General features: G+C 34.2%; 1 protein-coding gene across 2 annotated transcripts in view; it reads right to left on the reverse strand.

Annotated features, from left to right (window-relative positions):
• Positions 1 to 1,304: 1,304 nt before the first annotated feature.
• The window catches only part of LOC100373420 (palmitoyltransferase ZDHHC17-like), a 43,529-nt gene continuing 28,073 nt past the window's right edge, over positions 1,305 to 16,760 (reverse strand). For both annotated transcript variants that reach the window (XM_085500571.1, XM_085500574.1), the window contains 12 exons: positions 13,935 to 14,157; positions 13,169 to 13,233; positions 12,478 to 12,640; positions 9,036 to 9,161; positions 8,243 to 8,382; positions 7,531 to 7,635; positions 7,102 to 7,222; positions 5,477 to 5,633; positions 4,682 to 4,765; positions 3,822 to 3,979; positions 3,307 to 3,401; positions 1,305 to 2,921 (listed from right to left, as the gene is read on the reverse strand). In XM_085500571.1, coding sequence (XP_085356697.1) covers positions 2,756 to 2,921; positions 3,307 to 3,401; positions 3,822 to 3,979; positions 4,682 to 4,765; positions 5,477 to 5,633; positions 7,102 to 7,222; positions 7,531 to 7,635; positions 8,243 to 8,382; positions 9,036 to 9,161; positions 12,478 to 12,640; positions 13,169 to 13,233; positions 13,935 to 14,157 — 1,603 coding nt within the window. In that variant the 3' untranslated portion in view covers positions 1,305 to 2,755. The remainder of the gene's footprint in view (positions 2,922 to 3,306; positions 3,402 to 3,821; positions 3,980 to 4,681; positions 4,766 to 5,476; positions 5,634 to 7,101; positions 7,223 to 7,530; positions 7,636 to 8,242; positions 8,383 to 9,035; positions 9,162 to 12,477; positions 12,641 to 13,168; positions 13,234 to 13,934; positions 14,158 to 16,760) is intronic.

Genomic DNA, 16,760 nt, shown 5'->3' on the forward strand with positions numbered 1-16,760 from the left:
TGCAAATAAGATTTTTTCCAATATACAATCACCCTAACCATTAAATCACCTGGGATTTTCCGTTGTTTTATGAGATAAACTAAAAAAATTGTGTCCTGGAATAATGAACTTTGTAATATAAAATTGTTTTTAAATTAAAAAAGTAAATTGCTGATTTTAGCATTTGTCTGCATCTCTCATGCAGTGTTCCAAAACAAATTGCAGGATACAGTTGTTGAAAAAGAACATAAAATCAAACTATTGTTAAGAATCAGATTTGTAATCACTCCTATTTTACAACACTTTGCTCACTGAACTAGGGAGTCTTAATAAGCCAACATAGTTCAATACACTAAGTATGAAAATACATACTAGTAATCACAGATTCCTTCAAATTTCATGTTGCAATGATTTACTGTATAGAAATAGAATTGAGTATTTCCCAGGACAAGATATACATTAGCATTACAAAGTTTTCAATCATGATTTAGACAAACATTTTCATCATTTCATCAGCAGCAGATTTAGAGGGGACGCAGGAAGGCGGGCACAGTGCTCAATCTGCTGTTACTTGTACACGTATATCCTGTCTGTCACCATAAGTTACAGTGTGCCTCAATTTTGCGGTACTGTAAAATACTTTATTTTCACTTGGAAATATTTTTCGCTGAAGGAATGATTCAGTGAAAATAAAATCCAGCGAATATACCTTTTTCCTATATTTTACATTCAACTCATCAAAAATCAGTGGAAATAAATTCCATACAAAATATCTGAAAATTGTTTTCAGCGAAAATTAATTACAGCTAAAATAAAGTATTTTACAGTATTGCACTGGGTATTTTCATCCTACCATAAACGCGAATTCCAAATATGGAACAGTTACGCGCACGTAAGTGTCTTCTAATAGTAGGAACCAAACATGGCTGCCCCCAGGGTTTGACTGGACGTTTTTGATTTCGGCATTCTCATTGTGTATTCCTGGGAGATAAAGATGTATAATAATAAGGTTATTACGAGGATATTGCAGCTGTACTTTCTCATGCATACTTTGCAGTATCCTTGCAATAACCTCATAATTATGCAATGCAATAATGATGTCATTATAAAAGCTAATTTCCATAATGTTAATGCTGATATACAGTACAACCTGAAACTAACAATTTCAGCACTAAATCAATGAAAGTGATAAAAAGACTGCTGCTGCAGCAGGCTTCCCTAACTGTTTAACAAACTTCACTAATCAGTACTACTTAACTTGCTGTTTGTACATAGCTGTGATGATTCCAGTGTAACAATAAATAGCTAAGTAAGATCACTATGGCAACCATGAAATATCAAATATGTAATTCCTAAGACATTTCTTTGAATAAATAAAAACAGTAACAAAAAAATTCTAATGCCAAAAGTAAAGAATTAATAACACCTTTGACAAATTGAGGATACAAGAATACTCATGTTGAAAGAAATAAGTAGAAACAACCCTTTATTAGTAAGTGCCATATCTGCTCCTGCCAAACAAGTTTTGATGTCACATTTTCATGTATTATTCAATAATCTTTGTTAATTTATAGGTATTGATAAAATATTGAAATTATTAAAACATAAATGTCACAATCTGGAGGCAAAACAAGACATATATGGCCTTGGATATCATAAAAAATTAGATGGTCACATGAACTTACGTCAAGGCATGTTTGAAAATTGGTTAAGAAGACTTAAAAATAAAAAATAACATGGCTGCCACATTAGACATTTCAAATTATATCAAAATAATTTGTCTGTAAAATGAAGGGTAATACAGTTCTTCAAAATAATACAACATAAGAGCATAAAGATGGAGAGAAGAGGTTACTTCAGAATTACTGTTCTCAGCCAGTGTGATTTTTTTTTTTTACAAAAGCTCTTGCATAGATGTGTATGTACAAAGACAGTAACAAAATAAGATTTTAAAACTACTACAGGAATTAAGAAAAAAATTAGATAAAAAAACACATGCATACATAGCTTGGAAATCATACTCTGGTTTTATATACAAACTTGTATAAACTTATCTTTGGTTAATTGCCGATAACACACATGTACATTTTCATTTTTGATATCATACATACCATATTTGCTCTATTAGTAATGCATGCACTTTCAAGAATTAGAAGTAGTACCTAAAAATAAGTAAAAGTTAATTGATACAGCATACTATAAAAAAGCAATTTCAGGGATGTGCTTCTAATAGAGCAAATACAGTAATCATATTTCATTTAAAAAAAACAACTCCTAATACGCTACAGGGTCTAGCACTGATTAAAAACATAAAAGTAAATGTCACAAGGAAGCAGATGAATAGACATTGATGTTACACATTATTCTTATGAAGATAATTAATCCTTAGAATTAACGAGCCTAAATTACTAGATTGTACTAGAAAATGAACTTCATTAAAAAAAATTGTTCAGTCATTAACCAAACTCCAAATAAATTGATTTGGTCAAATTTGACTACAATAGTGATTGATCAGTTGAGTACGTTATCATCTAAGTACCCTGTACTCTCATCACACAGTATTCTTGAAAGCAGACGCATCACTAGAAAATGTGCACCAGCCAGTTACTGTGAAACATCTACATGGATTATACTACATAAAAAATTGAAGTTCTTGTAAGCAATGTAGTAGCCATAAATACTTAACGGTCCAGTCGTTATACACTGGCGTCACAGACATACAGGTTACAATATACACCAACTCTATAACAAAGTAATAACCATGTACAGCTTGTCACTACACAAACTGATAGTTTTCTTGGGTTGAAAGTGGTTTGTAAGTGTAGCTGCCTGTTGACTGTATGTCCATATCAAACTGAGTCTTCCAATCAATTTTCATTGGCCGACACAATCCACAGCAACGAATCTCAAAGAAGTTGACAATATTTCTGATGTAGCCATTGCTGGAAAACAGAATGAAAAAACAACTGTAAATACTGTTGTTAACATAAACAGAATATTTCAAGTTTAGGTCAAACAAAGAAATAATCTGTTTGTACTCAGTTCAAAAGAGGACTTTCATGACTTTTTTACAAAAATACTGAAAAAGGCGCATCATCACACCTGTTTTATGAGCATTTTAGACCCAGAAACTAATCTTTTTTTTAGTCCAGCCTAGTTAGATAGCTGAATCTTACAGTTCCAGCCAACTCACAGGTAGGATTGCATCCATCTGGACATGCACCATTAGACTAAGATTGATCACATGGATGTTAGCATGCATGAAAGTATACAATGATACTCCACTTACATCACCACTCTAAAGGAAACTGAAGGAAACACACTCACTTGAAAGGACTTCTGATTCTTCCCTTTTCATGTCGGAAATGTTTATATCTTGTCTGGTTCATGCGTTCATTTGTTGACATGCCCAATGCACTGATCTGAAAGAAGAAGTATTATCATGTTTTAGTAATAGTAGTCACATGACACTATCAAAGAAACACAAGACAGTCACATGAATATCACATGGCAACTGTCAACGTAACACATGACAGTCACATGGACATCACATGGCAACTATCAAAGTAACACATGAGTCACATGGACATCACATGGCAACTATCAAAGTAACACATGACAGCCACATGAACATCACATGGCAACTATCAAAGAAACACATGACAGTCGCATGAACATCACATGGCAACTATCAAAGAAACACATGACAGTCACATGGACATCACATGGCAACTATCAAAGAAACACATGGCAGTCACATGAACATCACATGGCAACTATCAAAGAAACACATGAGTCACATGGACATCACAGCAGTAAAATATGCTTAGATTAGTACATACCTGGTACATTTGACAGATGAATAGGAGTCCGACCCATACAACATGTACCAGTGCATTGACAGAAGTCCAAAACACCCATGGTGAACACTTCATTACTTGAAACAACCAGGCAAAGATTCCATCCTCCTCAAAGTTAGTCTCACATTCACCATTCCAAACTATAGTGGTCAAAGACATGTAATTATGAATACCTTGATAAGCAGCTAGGATAGATATTATTCAATGATATATATTTATATACACACTCAAAAGTAAAATGAGAGCAATTTTCAATAACCATTAATACCAATGATATGTCCATGGTTGTTAACACCCAATAATGAACATTCATTTTCACAGCAGATTATCAATTAAACAGGGCACTGACATTTTTTTCAACTTAAAACTGAGTACTTCTCATAGACTAATAAGGTGGAATCAGAGAAACCAGCGGGCATTACACCTGTTAAACTGTCACCGGGCAAACCCAATATCACATACCATATTTTCTCTATTAATAGTGCATATTTTTTAACAAATTACAGTTGTAATTGTTTCTATGGTCAAAATAGGTGATATTTTGATGATTCAGAATACAGTATATGTGATTTTGGGTTTGCAAGTATATGCATTTCTAATCGAGTATTAAAAGTATACTATATTTGCACACAAAAGAGAGACATGATATAAAACAAGCCTGTTTTTAACAAAGAAACGAACACATAGGAGCAAACATGGTAATGTTATTTATATTGTAGGTATTATAAATTTGTTTTCCCATAGTAACTTGGGTCGATGGTGAATACAAACATATTCCCAACTTGACTATATAGCTGTGAAAGATACAACAATGAATGAAAATCAGTAAATAAATTACTCACATTGAATCGTTCCGTACAGACACCATATGATCATGATTTCCAAGAAAAATAAATAACCAATAAAATATTTGTGATTGCCGGCACCTGTTGTTATGAACAGCAGACAATTTAAAACATTAAATTCAATGTCTAGATGTGATGAAATTTTGCTGATTCCAAAAATGTACAGAGCTACCACAACAACATCTTCACATACTGTGGCCCAGTTAATATGCATATATATAAAATTTAAAACAAATCATTAGGAATATTACAACCCTATCTTTTTGTAACTGTATATGTTTCAATCTACACTCTGTACTAAATAATTGGACTGCAATATAATCACTATATAATATAGACAAAAGACCTCAATGGAACACAAAACTCGCTTATTATCTATGCAAGATTTGAGATACATGTAGAAGCAAAATTGCACAAAATAAAATAAAAAAATAAAAAAAACAAATTGATTGCCAGTCAGTCACACTGGATTAGATGATGACACAAAAAAAGTGTTATTGATGTGTTAAAATACAACTCTGTGTACCAAGCTTGAACCTACTTGAACTGAGTGAATTTGATATATACATGCAAGCACTGTGCAAAAAAAGTCAAACATTGTAGAAATTGGTCAAACATACAAACAATCTTAGATTGGGCTATGACGTGGACAAACTTTTACTGTGTTACTGTGCAATTATTTATCCACCAAGCAGAACTGTGCCGAAAAAGACAAAATTGAAAGAGAATGAAAATAGCATACACACAGTAGTAAAACACAAACTAAATCATATTTTATAGTGTAATACTCACCAACACAGTTGTCAATCCAGGGACAGTGGTGGTCAAACTTAGCAATACATCTATTACAATATGAACAATGCTTGGATCTGATTGGCTTTCTAATTATACAGGTTGTACAAAATACCTCAATTTTCAACTTTCCAGTTTCAGCCAGCTCGATAATAGTCTGTAATATTATATCAACGTTTACAGAAAATGGTGAAAAACAAGCAGCCTATCGGCTGAGATAGCTCCGCTGTTAGCAATGCACATTTCAATTAAAGAACTGAAGACATCATTAGAAAATAAACAATATGAATAGTATCAAAGGAATCGGACTTACAGTTTTCAACAAGAAGTCGAAAATATCACTTTTTACCAAAAATGACAAAAATATTCACCAAAATTAGAGAATTAAAGATATCATTACAAAATAAACAAATCTGAGAGAGGTCCACTTGTAGTACCTATATATGTAATATCAAAGCAATTGCACTTGCGATTTTTAACAAGAAGTCGAAAATATCACTTTTTACCAAAAATGACAAAAATATTCACCAAAATTAGAGAATTAAAGATATCATTACAAAATGAACAAATCTGAGAGAGGTCCACATGTAGTACCTATATATGTAATATCAAAGCAATTGCACTTGCGGTTTTTAACAAGAAGTCGAAAATATCACTTTTTACCAAAAATGCCAAAAATATTCACCAAAATTAGAGAATTGAAGATATCATCACGAAATGAACAAATCTGAGAGAGGTCCACATGTAGTACCTATATATGTAGTATCAAAGCGATTGGACTTGCGGTTTTTAACAAGAAGTCGAAAATATCACTTTTGACCAAAAATGACAAAAATATTCACCAAAATTAGAGAATTAAAGATATCATTACAAAATGAACAAATCTGAGAGAGGTCCACATGTAGTACCTATATATGTAATATCAAAGCAATTGCACTTGCGGTTTTTAACAAGAAGTCGAAAATATCACTTTTTACCAAAAATGACAAAAATATTCACCAAAATTAGAGAATTGAAGATATCAACATGAAATGAACAAACCTAAGAGAGGTCTACCCAAGGTACATATACACCAAGTATCAAAGCATTCAGGCTTGTAGTTTTCAAGAAGAAGTCGAAAGAGTAAAACATTGACACGGACGACGGACGACACCGGACAATCACTCATATGATAAGCTCCGCTTGACAAAGTCGACAGCGGAGCTAAAAAGCAAAAATGGTGTGCATGTGAGTGAGTTTTAATGCACCACCCCTTTTTACATTGTTACCAATTTATGGAATATGACGTAAAAATATATCAATGTACTAATTTTTAATTAAAAATTGTAATAAAAAATCATTTGATACATGGATTAGACAGACAAAATTAGCATATATGCATATCAAAAATATTTACATGGATCATGTATATGATAAAGAATGACTGGTCCACACTTGCCAATTTAAAATTGCTCAACATGATTAGAAAATCATTCTGCATTTTTTATTAATTTACTGTATCCATCAATAAAAAGAACTATGTAAGTCAGAGTCAGCTAGAAGTACAACATAGATCTCTGTGCACCCATGTTTCACAGTCATAAGCACAAGGGTTAGACTACAGTAACAAGTTAAAAGGACCTTACCCGTTTCTTTTCTTCAAAAGAGGTCGTAATAACCCCTGGGTCAGATCTCCATGCTTTGACAAAATTGTACAACAATAGCGCAGAGATGATAAAGAATGGAATATGTATACTCATACTATTAATATGTAAGAATACAGTTAAGGAAAGATCTTTTTTTTTTCTCAAGTGGTCACAATATATTAAAGCCTTATGTTCAATGCATGAATTTTGATTATTTTTGTGGTCAAGTGAGGAGATAATATAAACCACTGATAAGAACACAGGCGGTTTATAATCGTTGCAATCGTTGTCACCATATGTTTATAGCTGGGGTTACTCTTTTAACTGACATAAATTTAGATTCTCTGCATATTTTGAGGGGACATGAAAGAGTTACACTCCATCATCCGATGTGGAAATGACTGAATATATACAATGTCTATATAAAGGATATAGGGCCAATAGTAGAAGAACCATGATGAGTACATCAATACCTTAGTTGCTAGGTAAACTGATATTGGCATAATGTTACCATAACGCTCATCAAAGAACAATCTGTAAGATGAGAGGAGAGTTAGTAAATCATTATTTTATTCCGGATACAAAGAGGAAGGGACTAAATATGTACAGGAAATATAAATATACTCAGGTACAAACTGAGCATGTATGTGACTTGTATGTGAGATGAGATTTCCGTATGAGTAACTGACACTTAGAATCACACATTCATTCTGACAAATGTGACACTGAACTTGAAGTGACACTGTCATCAAATCTGCACATATGCATTGGGAAGCCTCGTACAATAAAAGTTTACATTTTAATAGCAATCAGTTTTTACCGTGTTTTGAATTGTGTTTAACACATAGTCAGCTAAAGACCAGCTAGAGAACATTAATTACACTGTAAAATAAGCAAATGTACAGTTCTAATGACAGTATCACTTTAATACTTAAAACACTGGCATGTTTAATTATAGAAGAAAATCAACTTTGTATTAATCACTTCATTTGCTGCATTCTTATTATTTCACAACATTGTGACACTCACATTTTTACAGTATTGATATAAGGCAATGAACAATGAAAAATCATTGCAATATTATGAATATGCACAGATTTAATGATTAATTCCCAAAATATGTACTACGGATAATACTTACTTTGACAAGAACCAAAATAACACGTAGCATAGACCAAACAACAATAGCTTGATTGGAATTGAATAATCTAATTCAGGTATGAAACCAATCACAAAGAATGTAACAAATGGTAAGGTGTACATGACTCTGGTACGACATACCTGGAAACAAAGACAAATGTTGAAAATTATTTTATAATAGCAGGCTTATATGAATACAATAAATTGACTTAACTATTGCAGATATTTTATCTTGAACTTGTAGCGTATACTGTAAAAAATGTTATTGCAGCCAGCATATTGTTTTAGCTAATCCTTAATTTCAAGATGTCGCTAATCAAATACATGTATAAATACACTTTAGTTTAAATTAAGATTGTTAATTTATGCATTGAGTAGCTATTTCAAAATGTTTTATAGCAAGACTTGAAGTAAAGAGCATTTTGAGAGAAGTTTTGTAGCAGTAAGCATTTCAGTGGGATCCTAAAGACAGTGTCACAAAGAATTTTGAAAGTTGCATCCTAATTATCAAATCACATCAATTTATATTGGTGAAGTTGAATGGTTAACAGCAAAGTGCTTTAATTTTGTGCGAGTTAAATTGTCAGGTAAATTGAAAGTTAACGGTAACATTTCATAGTAGTGAACATTTTAAAATTGCTGGAGATGAACCTTTTAATAATTTACTATGTATGTTACACAAAGTTACTCGTAAGTTTACGTTGTTCAAACGATATTCTCATCAAGTTTTCACAATGATGGGGTACCAAGTGCTGACAATACAGTTGTACATGTATGGTGTATAACATCATTACCTTACTCATTGATAACTTATGCAGTATGCCAACATGTTTGAATGCAGTGTCTCCCCGGTGATCCTGAATTTTCTTAAATACATAGAGATTCTTCTTTGAAGCAGCCATCTTCAATACGTCTTCACCCTGGTGGCATTGACAGATTTTTCAGACTCAAGTATTAGTTAATTCTGTTTTTGCAGGTGAATTTTATTTTTTTTCAACTGCATTCATGGAAGTAGGAATGCATAGATTTCTCACCCAAAGCATTTTTTTCTCGTCAAGTTATTGCAACAGGTAGGTAAAGCTTCAAGGGGAACCCCTCAATAGTGCTCATGGGTAATTAAATCCGCCTCTGTCCACTGAGTAAATGAATGCTCATCTTTCCCCCTGTACCGCTAATCCCACAAAACAACAACTGATATAAACATCCTAAGAACGGATTACAATTTGCTTGTTTAAATATAACATAGCAATTGAATTTCAAACAAATACAGAGCAGTCTTCTTGTGCCATGATTTGAAACATTGCGCGCTCGGTAATTTATACATCGTCGGAACAATATGACGCGGAACTAATTCAAGTTGATGATGGCCAACAAGCAAAAGCGGCAATCCACCGGATACACACGACCAGATTGTTGCTGAACGGTCGTGAAGAAAATACGCCGATTCAAGTTTATTTGCCTTTTCCGTTGCGTCAGTCTATTGAAGGTACTGATTTCGTATACAGTAAACCTGAGAACGAAACTTCCTATGCAGATTCTGTATACATACTACTCCTCCAGACTGCTAATATAACAAGTGTGAAAACACGAAGTCAATGACTTCGGTTTTCATATTTCCGTCACAAATCGGTAAACAGAACGTGTATTTACTATTGCCCTCAAATTTCCATATAATATTGACTAATTGGTAGAGACGACAATGAAAAAGTTTACTGTATATTATAAGTTTGGGTTATTATACGGAAATTCCTGTGATAAAATATCAAAATCATGAGTAAAGAAAAGTCGCCGCGACATCACAGGCTTATCTTGTAACCTGTTTACGACACTCGTGTGGAAAATCAAAATGTACCGGTGGTACCGGCTTGTATCTCGTGTGAGATTTGAGTTCTTGTAATCTGGTGGGTGAACGTCGGGTTGACTTTACAGTCAAAATCAAATGAGCGGTGAGGGGGAGAAGAGCATTCTGTCAAAACAATTTTACCGTAGACTCAATTTTAATGACCAATCTGCAGCGTTGTATTTATTATAAATAAGAATCCAAAAATAGAATATAAATACACACATACACTTGATTAAATTTTCTGGACATATATGCGACGCATGAACGAAAATGATCTATTGTAAAAGATATGAATTGGAACTGCCTGTGACGTGTTGTCTGGGTCCCGTTTCATCCTACAGTCAAATACAGAAACTGTGGAAACATCTGATTTCGCGGTTTTGAGCTGTCGAAGTATTTCGCGAAAAATAAAACAAAGGGTAGCACCATACGAAGCAGTCAGGCCAATGTCTTGTTGATATCCGAAACTTGGAATCTCTAACAGAACGGTTATTTCCTGCACGCCTACCAGTATTACACAACTACTATTTGCAGCTCATTGCAGTCTGGCACTTATTCACTGTACCCCTTCCTTTTTTCAGACTGTCTAGAAAGTTATACAAAAAGTTTCATCTCTTAGAAAATGCAAGTCTTTGCCGTACGATCAAAAGAAAAATGTCCACATAGTAGTAACCAGCATCGTTCTGGCGTTCCTAAAAAAAGTTTTTAAAACACGAACACTGCATTGCTTAGTAGCAAATAATCACGGTAGCGCAATCCGACCATGCTACGTTTCACAATTATTATTATTACTTGGTAGTGATTATTAATAAGGTACAAAAAGTAAACTCGTTGAATTGTTCTGAAATGCAAGTAAATTTCAATTTAGTTTCATTGTAAGCGAATGATTCCGGTCGCATGCAAATGCTCGACACCTTATAGGTCAAATCGCTAATCAGCCAGTCAAAATACTCGGTGATGCCAACGTGTTCAAATCACCAAAACGGAGATTTGCAGATGTTCCAGCTCGATCTTTTACCTCTGGTTTTGATGGGAAGACAGCATGTTTTTTTTTTTTGAAATCAAAACATTAGTTGTTTTCGATGATAAACTGACCATTTGAAGACTAATTTAAAATTTTTACGGTGACAACAGCTCATTGTCGAAGCGAAGCTAACCACAGTAAACATCGTAATCTTGAATAGGCGTCAATGACTACGGTAAAATTTGTAAGGTTGTGGGTCAGGAGTGAGTGTTGTTTTGACTTGGGTATTGTGTTTTACATTTCAACAGGAAATTTTTGCGTGGTTTTATTTTCGCGGTTTTGGACTCACCGCGAAATTAAAACCTCGCGAATGATTTCTACTTCTACATTCAATTTATTGCAATGGATATCCGAAAGCCCGTAACCTAATGTTATTGAAATTGTTTACTGTCTTACATCGTCATGTCCCAGTGTTACCGATGGTTAGACCATGGAGGTGGTTAGACATAGACAAACTACGTAACGATAATGCTGTTTGTAAACCAACAAGCTTTGTAGAGTGAATAAATATCTAGAGGATTTACATTTTCGTTTACTCAAACTGTGATTGACAGGAATTTTGCATACATTAGTCACCATTTTAAACTCTTGATTTTCACGCGTCGCGGCACATTTCGACCGAAAATAACAACATTTATACATCATAAGCCCAACCAGACGAGTGTAATCGCTAGCGTACATATTCATGCCCCCGTGGATATGTATTTGGAACCACAGCTTGATCTCCAAACTTCATAATTGGCATATTTCACGGAGCTCCCGCCACAATGTTAGCTGCTTGGTTCGGATTAGCATACTAATACGGTGGCCATGTTGACCCTTATTTATAGTATTGGTTCCCCTTTAACTCTTTGTATGCCATCAATTTCCTCACAATTTCTTTTCAATTAAAATTTTTACCCAATTGGACATTAATTTCTAATCAGATATACCAGTAGATCTTGGTCAAAATTTTAGAAAATATTTGCAAAACAATCACGCAAGATTGTTTTGTGAAAGGAGAGAAAAAGTTGTGCCATTCCAAGGGTCAAAGATTGGCGGTCATCATGACTTGTCATGTTAGACATGGGTACAATACGATATGAATTATTTTTAAGTTTAAATGTTAAATTTGCATCTGATCAGTGTGCATGGCAGTTTGGTCAGGATTGCCAAAACATGAAAACAAATACTACAGAAAAAAAAAAGGGAGGAGCCTATTGCACTATTTGGTTGAACATCTCAGGTACAAAAACAAAACTTGATTTTTCCTGAAATACAAACATAACTTTCCATTCCATAATTTAGTCAGGAAATGATAAATATTTGTTGATTGACTGATGCCTTGGACATGTGCCACTCTCTTGAATATGGAGAAATTCAGGCTTACCTTGGAATTCTCAATATATGTATCTGTACCATTTTGTAACAACAGTGGCATAACATTAGCATTGCCTGACATAATGGCCCAGTGTAAAGCTGTATTCTGGTGTACTTTATCTTGTAAATTCACACTGGCTCCCATTTTAATTAGCAACCTGGCTGGATCAACTCTGTTGGTTTAGAACAGGCACAAATTTACACTTAGAATTACAAATCATTAGAAACACTCAAATACTGGTGTCAATGACTAAAACATGCCCTGCAATCTTGACAGCATTTTAAGAATTAGGGTAGGAAAGATTAAGTCAAACGTGTCAGAAATAATTTAATTAGAAAAAAAAAAATGTTTTTAAACATTCTTTTTAAAGTCATTAGCATTGTATTAAAACATTATAACTACTGTAAAATACTTTATTTTAGCTGGAATTAATTTTCACTGAAAAGAATTTTGGGGTGTTTTGTATGGAATTTATTTTCACTGAGTTGAATGCAAAATATAGGAAAAAAGATATATTCGCTGAATTTTATTTTCAATGAATTATTCCTTCAGCGAAAATAGCGAAAATCAATTCCAAGCGTAAATAAAGTGTTCTGCAGTAAACAACCACAATGTGAAGTAAGGGATATAATAAAACATGTTAAAAGCAAATATAATAAGATGGCATTTCATCGTTTTCTGACTAGAGATGAAAACTTACACAAACATTCTGTAACAACTCCACATTAATGGTGTCATTCCATTCTGATCTAGCATATTAGGATCCTACAGATAGGAAAAAACAGAAAGTATTCGTCATGTACATTTCTTGGATTTCTCGCTCCAGTATATTTTTATGACTATGATAAATAAAAAATAGAGAGTAATCACAACAATCACCTCATCTTGAATACTGAACAATATTAATGTACTAATAAACTGCTATCTCAGTTGTTTGATTTGTAATCAGACTCCTTCAAATTCGAAAGAAACAATCGCATTGGCTGGTAGGCACCTCTCTCTATTCCGTGAAGAGCTCATGTATAAATTAGAATGTTTTAAAAAATCTTACATCAGCCTATATGCACTCATACAATGTGTAATGTGTTGTTTGACATTATAAATATTTACATTTATGCCTTATATTTGACATTTGTGAAATTTTACAAAATTTTGTAGCATGAAATTAAAATGAACACATGAAGTCTATGACTTTCACAAAAATTTGTCTTCACAAACGCACAAATCCTAAAAATTTTCTGTACATTTTTGGTGCTATAAATGCTAAAAATGTTTGTGATTTAACAATTTTTGGGGCATTTAGTAAAACAAAATTTCACAACATTGACACTGACTGTGTCATAGGACCTCAGAAAAATTTCACTGATAGAAAATGTATCAATTTTCAATGAATCGCAAAATTAATGAACATTTGTCTCTTGCGATCGCAATACAGCTGTCACTAAGAATGAAATAAGGAGACTTGCCTGTCCCTTAGCTATCAGATATGCTAAGATAGCTGTGTGTCCAAACTGACTGGAAAGATGTACACCACTGCAACCTTCACCATCTCTGATGGATGGATCAGCACCATACTGCATTAATAATATAACCATTGGTAAATGACCCTGTCTTGTGGCCCAATGTAATGGCGTAGAGTTCAACTCACCACCGGTTCTATCAACCAGTGCACCTTTCAGAATTAGATACCTGGATTGGAAATGTAATCAAATTGTTTTTTATTAACTGGGATGAGTGTTAAGCTTTGTGAAGAAACTCCACCATGCATAATACATGTACCGTAAAATACTTTATTTTCGATTCAAATTCATTTTTGCTATAGGAATGATTCAGTGAAAATAACATTCAACTCGTCAAAAATCGGTGAAAATAAAATCCAAGCAAAACACCCAAAAAGTCTTTTCAGCGAAAATTTATTCCAGCTAAAAAAAAAGGATTTTACAGTACTTGTGTTTTATGCTCTCAACCTAGTGCTAAGCATACCAACTACATTATTATACTCTGAAAGCATGGAAACTACTACCTGTGAGTACTATTCCTGTCACAGGAACAATCACTCACTCAGACAAATAAATGAAAATGTTAGCATTTAATGGTGGCATATATCTCAGACCATACAGTGTTGCTGTTTTGCATTAATTTGGTAAACAAACTTTCTCAAGTATAATTATATATGTATAAGCTCCTTCCTCCCCCTCGTAGATGTCAAACCATTTTAGTGTTAGAGAAACTGATGAGTTAAATTAAAATGTCATGTAACAAGAGTAAGAAACTCTTCTACACTCTAACATTTTAATATAACTATATACATAGATAGTAAACTAGGCATACAATTTGGACTGCTCCATAAATTAATGTGTTAACCCTTTGCACACCATAGATACTTTGTTGCAACAATGTTGCAGGGCCCATTACTAATTTGCATATTTGTACTCCCATTACCCAAAACTTTTTACCAATTCAGTGTGAGCCAGGTAGGTTGACATGTACACAGGGAAAAGAAGACTAGGACACTGTAGTTTCATTTCATTTAAAAAAAAACAAACATTTTATTTACAATTCACTTGGTTTCTAATTTATGATAACACCGAAATAGGCACTCATTTCATCTCTGTCCGTTTCATACCAATGCCGGTCTACGCGCCCGGTAACTTCCTGTCTATGTCTAGCGTATTTATTTGTTTCCCCGACCAACAAATCCAAAAAATCGTCCGTAAAATATAATTTAAAAAAATCCAGTGGTTCCCCGTCGAAACAAACACCATGTCTTGGTCCTGAAAACTGGTCGTTATGTGCTGGAATGTTCACGTCGGTCCTTTCATTTGACCAGATGTTTGGTGTATCGGCGATGTCATCGGCATCAGAGTCCGAGTCACTGTCGGCATCGGCATTCAGCAAGTCTAACAGTTCATTAGAATCGATGTCACTGCCACTGCCACAGTTGGTATTTTGACATAGCAATTCACATCTCAATCTCCCTTCGTCTATTTCTTCCACTGTAAAGCCTTCAAACTCATTGTCTGAATTAGACTCATCGAAAAATCTCAGAATTGCGTCACGATCAGTTTGCGATGACAGCTCCGAGTCGGCCGGTTGTTGTGGCATCCCGGTACTGGGGCCCGCAGTCTGCTGTTCGCTCACAGTTTGGAAATTCATCACTGAGTTAAAACTTTAAACGTATCACACAAATAGTTGTGAATAATTGCATAAAAAATCCAAAAATACTCTACAGGAATTTAATTCGTTCGATTACAAGTCAGCTGTGTTTACAAACAAATGCAAATACGCAGTGGAGGTCAACTGAATGATCGTGTCTGTCAACCACTGAAAAACCTTGCATATTCCCGCCACAGTCAAATTAGTGTGTAATTTATTCATATATTCGGAAGAAGTATTCCTTATTTGGCAGGATTCTTTATTAGGAATATACATATGGAACAGTAGGGCGGGAATTGCCGGGGCAACGACACAGTGATCGTGTTTAAATATTCAAACCAACGGTAATTGATGACAGTGTCGTTTGGCCTACAGAGGTCATTGGATATTCCCGTTTAAAACCCCCATTTTAAAGCGATATTTGAACACTGTGAATGAAAAAAATACATGGATATCCAGTGGAAATACAACAGAGGCGAAATAAGGACTTGCAGTGAAAAATAGCAACGAAACTGGGATGCCTTTTTTACGGAACCAGCGACTACGGCAATTTTCACGTGTTGACCTCTGCTGGCACGCAAGACTGATTGCGATGACAGTCTGATTTTTCGACATTAAAAACTCGCCGACAAGGAAAAACAACATTTTATATAGGTAATTTATTTAAATAATGTTTCCAGTTCAGATGAATATAAATTTTATATGTATTATGCGTTTATTTTGGATAAAAACTGCGGTAGAATAAATGAACTTTCACCAAACATGCCGCTGTGTTTGTTTATTTATGCAAATTGTCACAGCTCTTCACAGACACCGTCCGAAAAACCCGTTGTACAAGAAAAGTACGAGGACAATTCGTATATAATTTTCAGTCTGAACGTACCTGTATTTCTAATTATTTTCATCAACAATTTATTTTTTCATGCAAAGATCATGGGAGATCAGAATCAACTTCTGTTTCAATCTATGAAATACCGGCCGTTTACGGCCGCATTGGGATTTTGACAGTGCATTAACGGGTGGCCTTTTACGGCCGAATTGGGTTATCTTTGGTCAGAAATAAGCGGCCGTATATGGCCGCATTGGGGCGCAAAGGGTTAAATGTTGCCCTGATGATATTACAGATATTCATGCAC

The sequence above is a fragment of the Saccoglossus kowalevskii genome, chromosome 1 (assembly GCF_978046115.1).
Source record: "Saccoglossus kowalevskii chromosome 1, keSacKowa6.1, whole genome shotgun sequence".
Lineage (NCBI taxonomy): Eukaryota > Metazoa > Hemichordata > Enteropneusta > Harrimaniidae > Saccoglossus > Saccoglossus kowalevskii.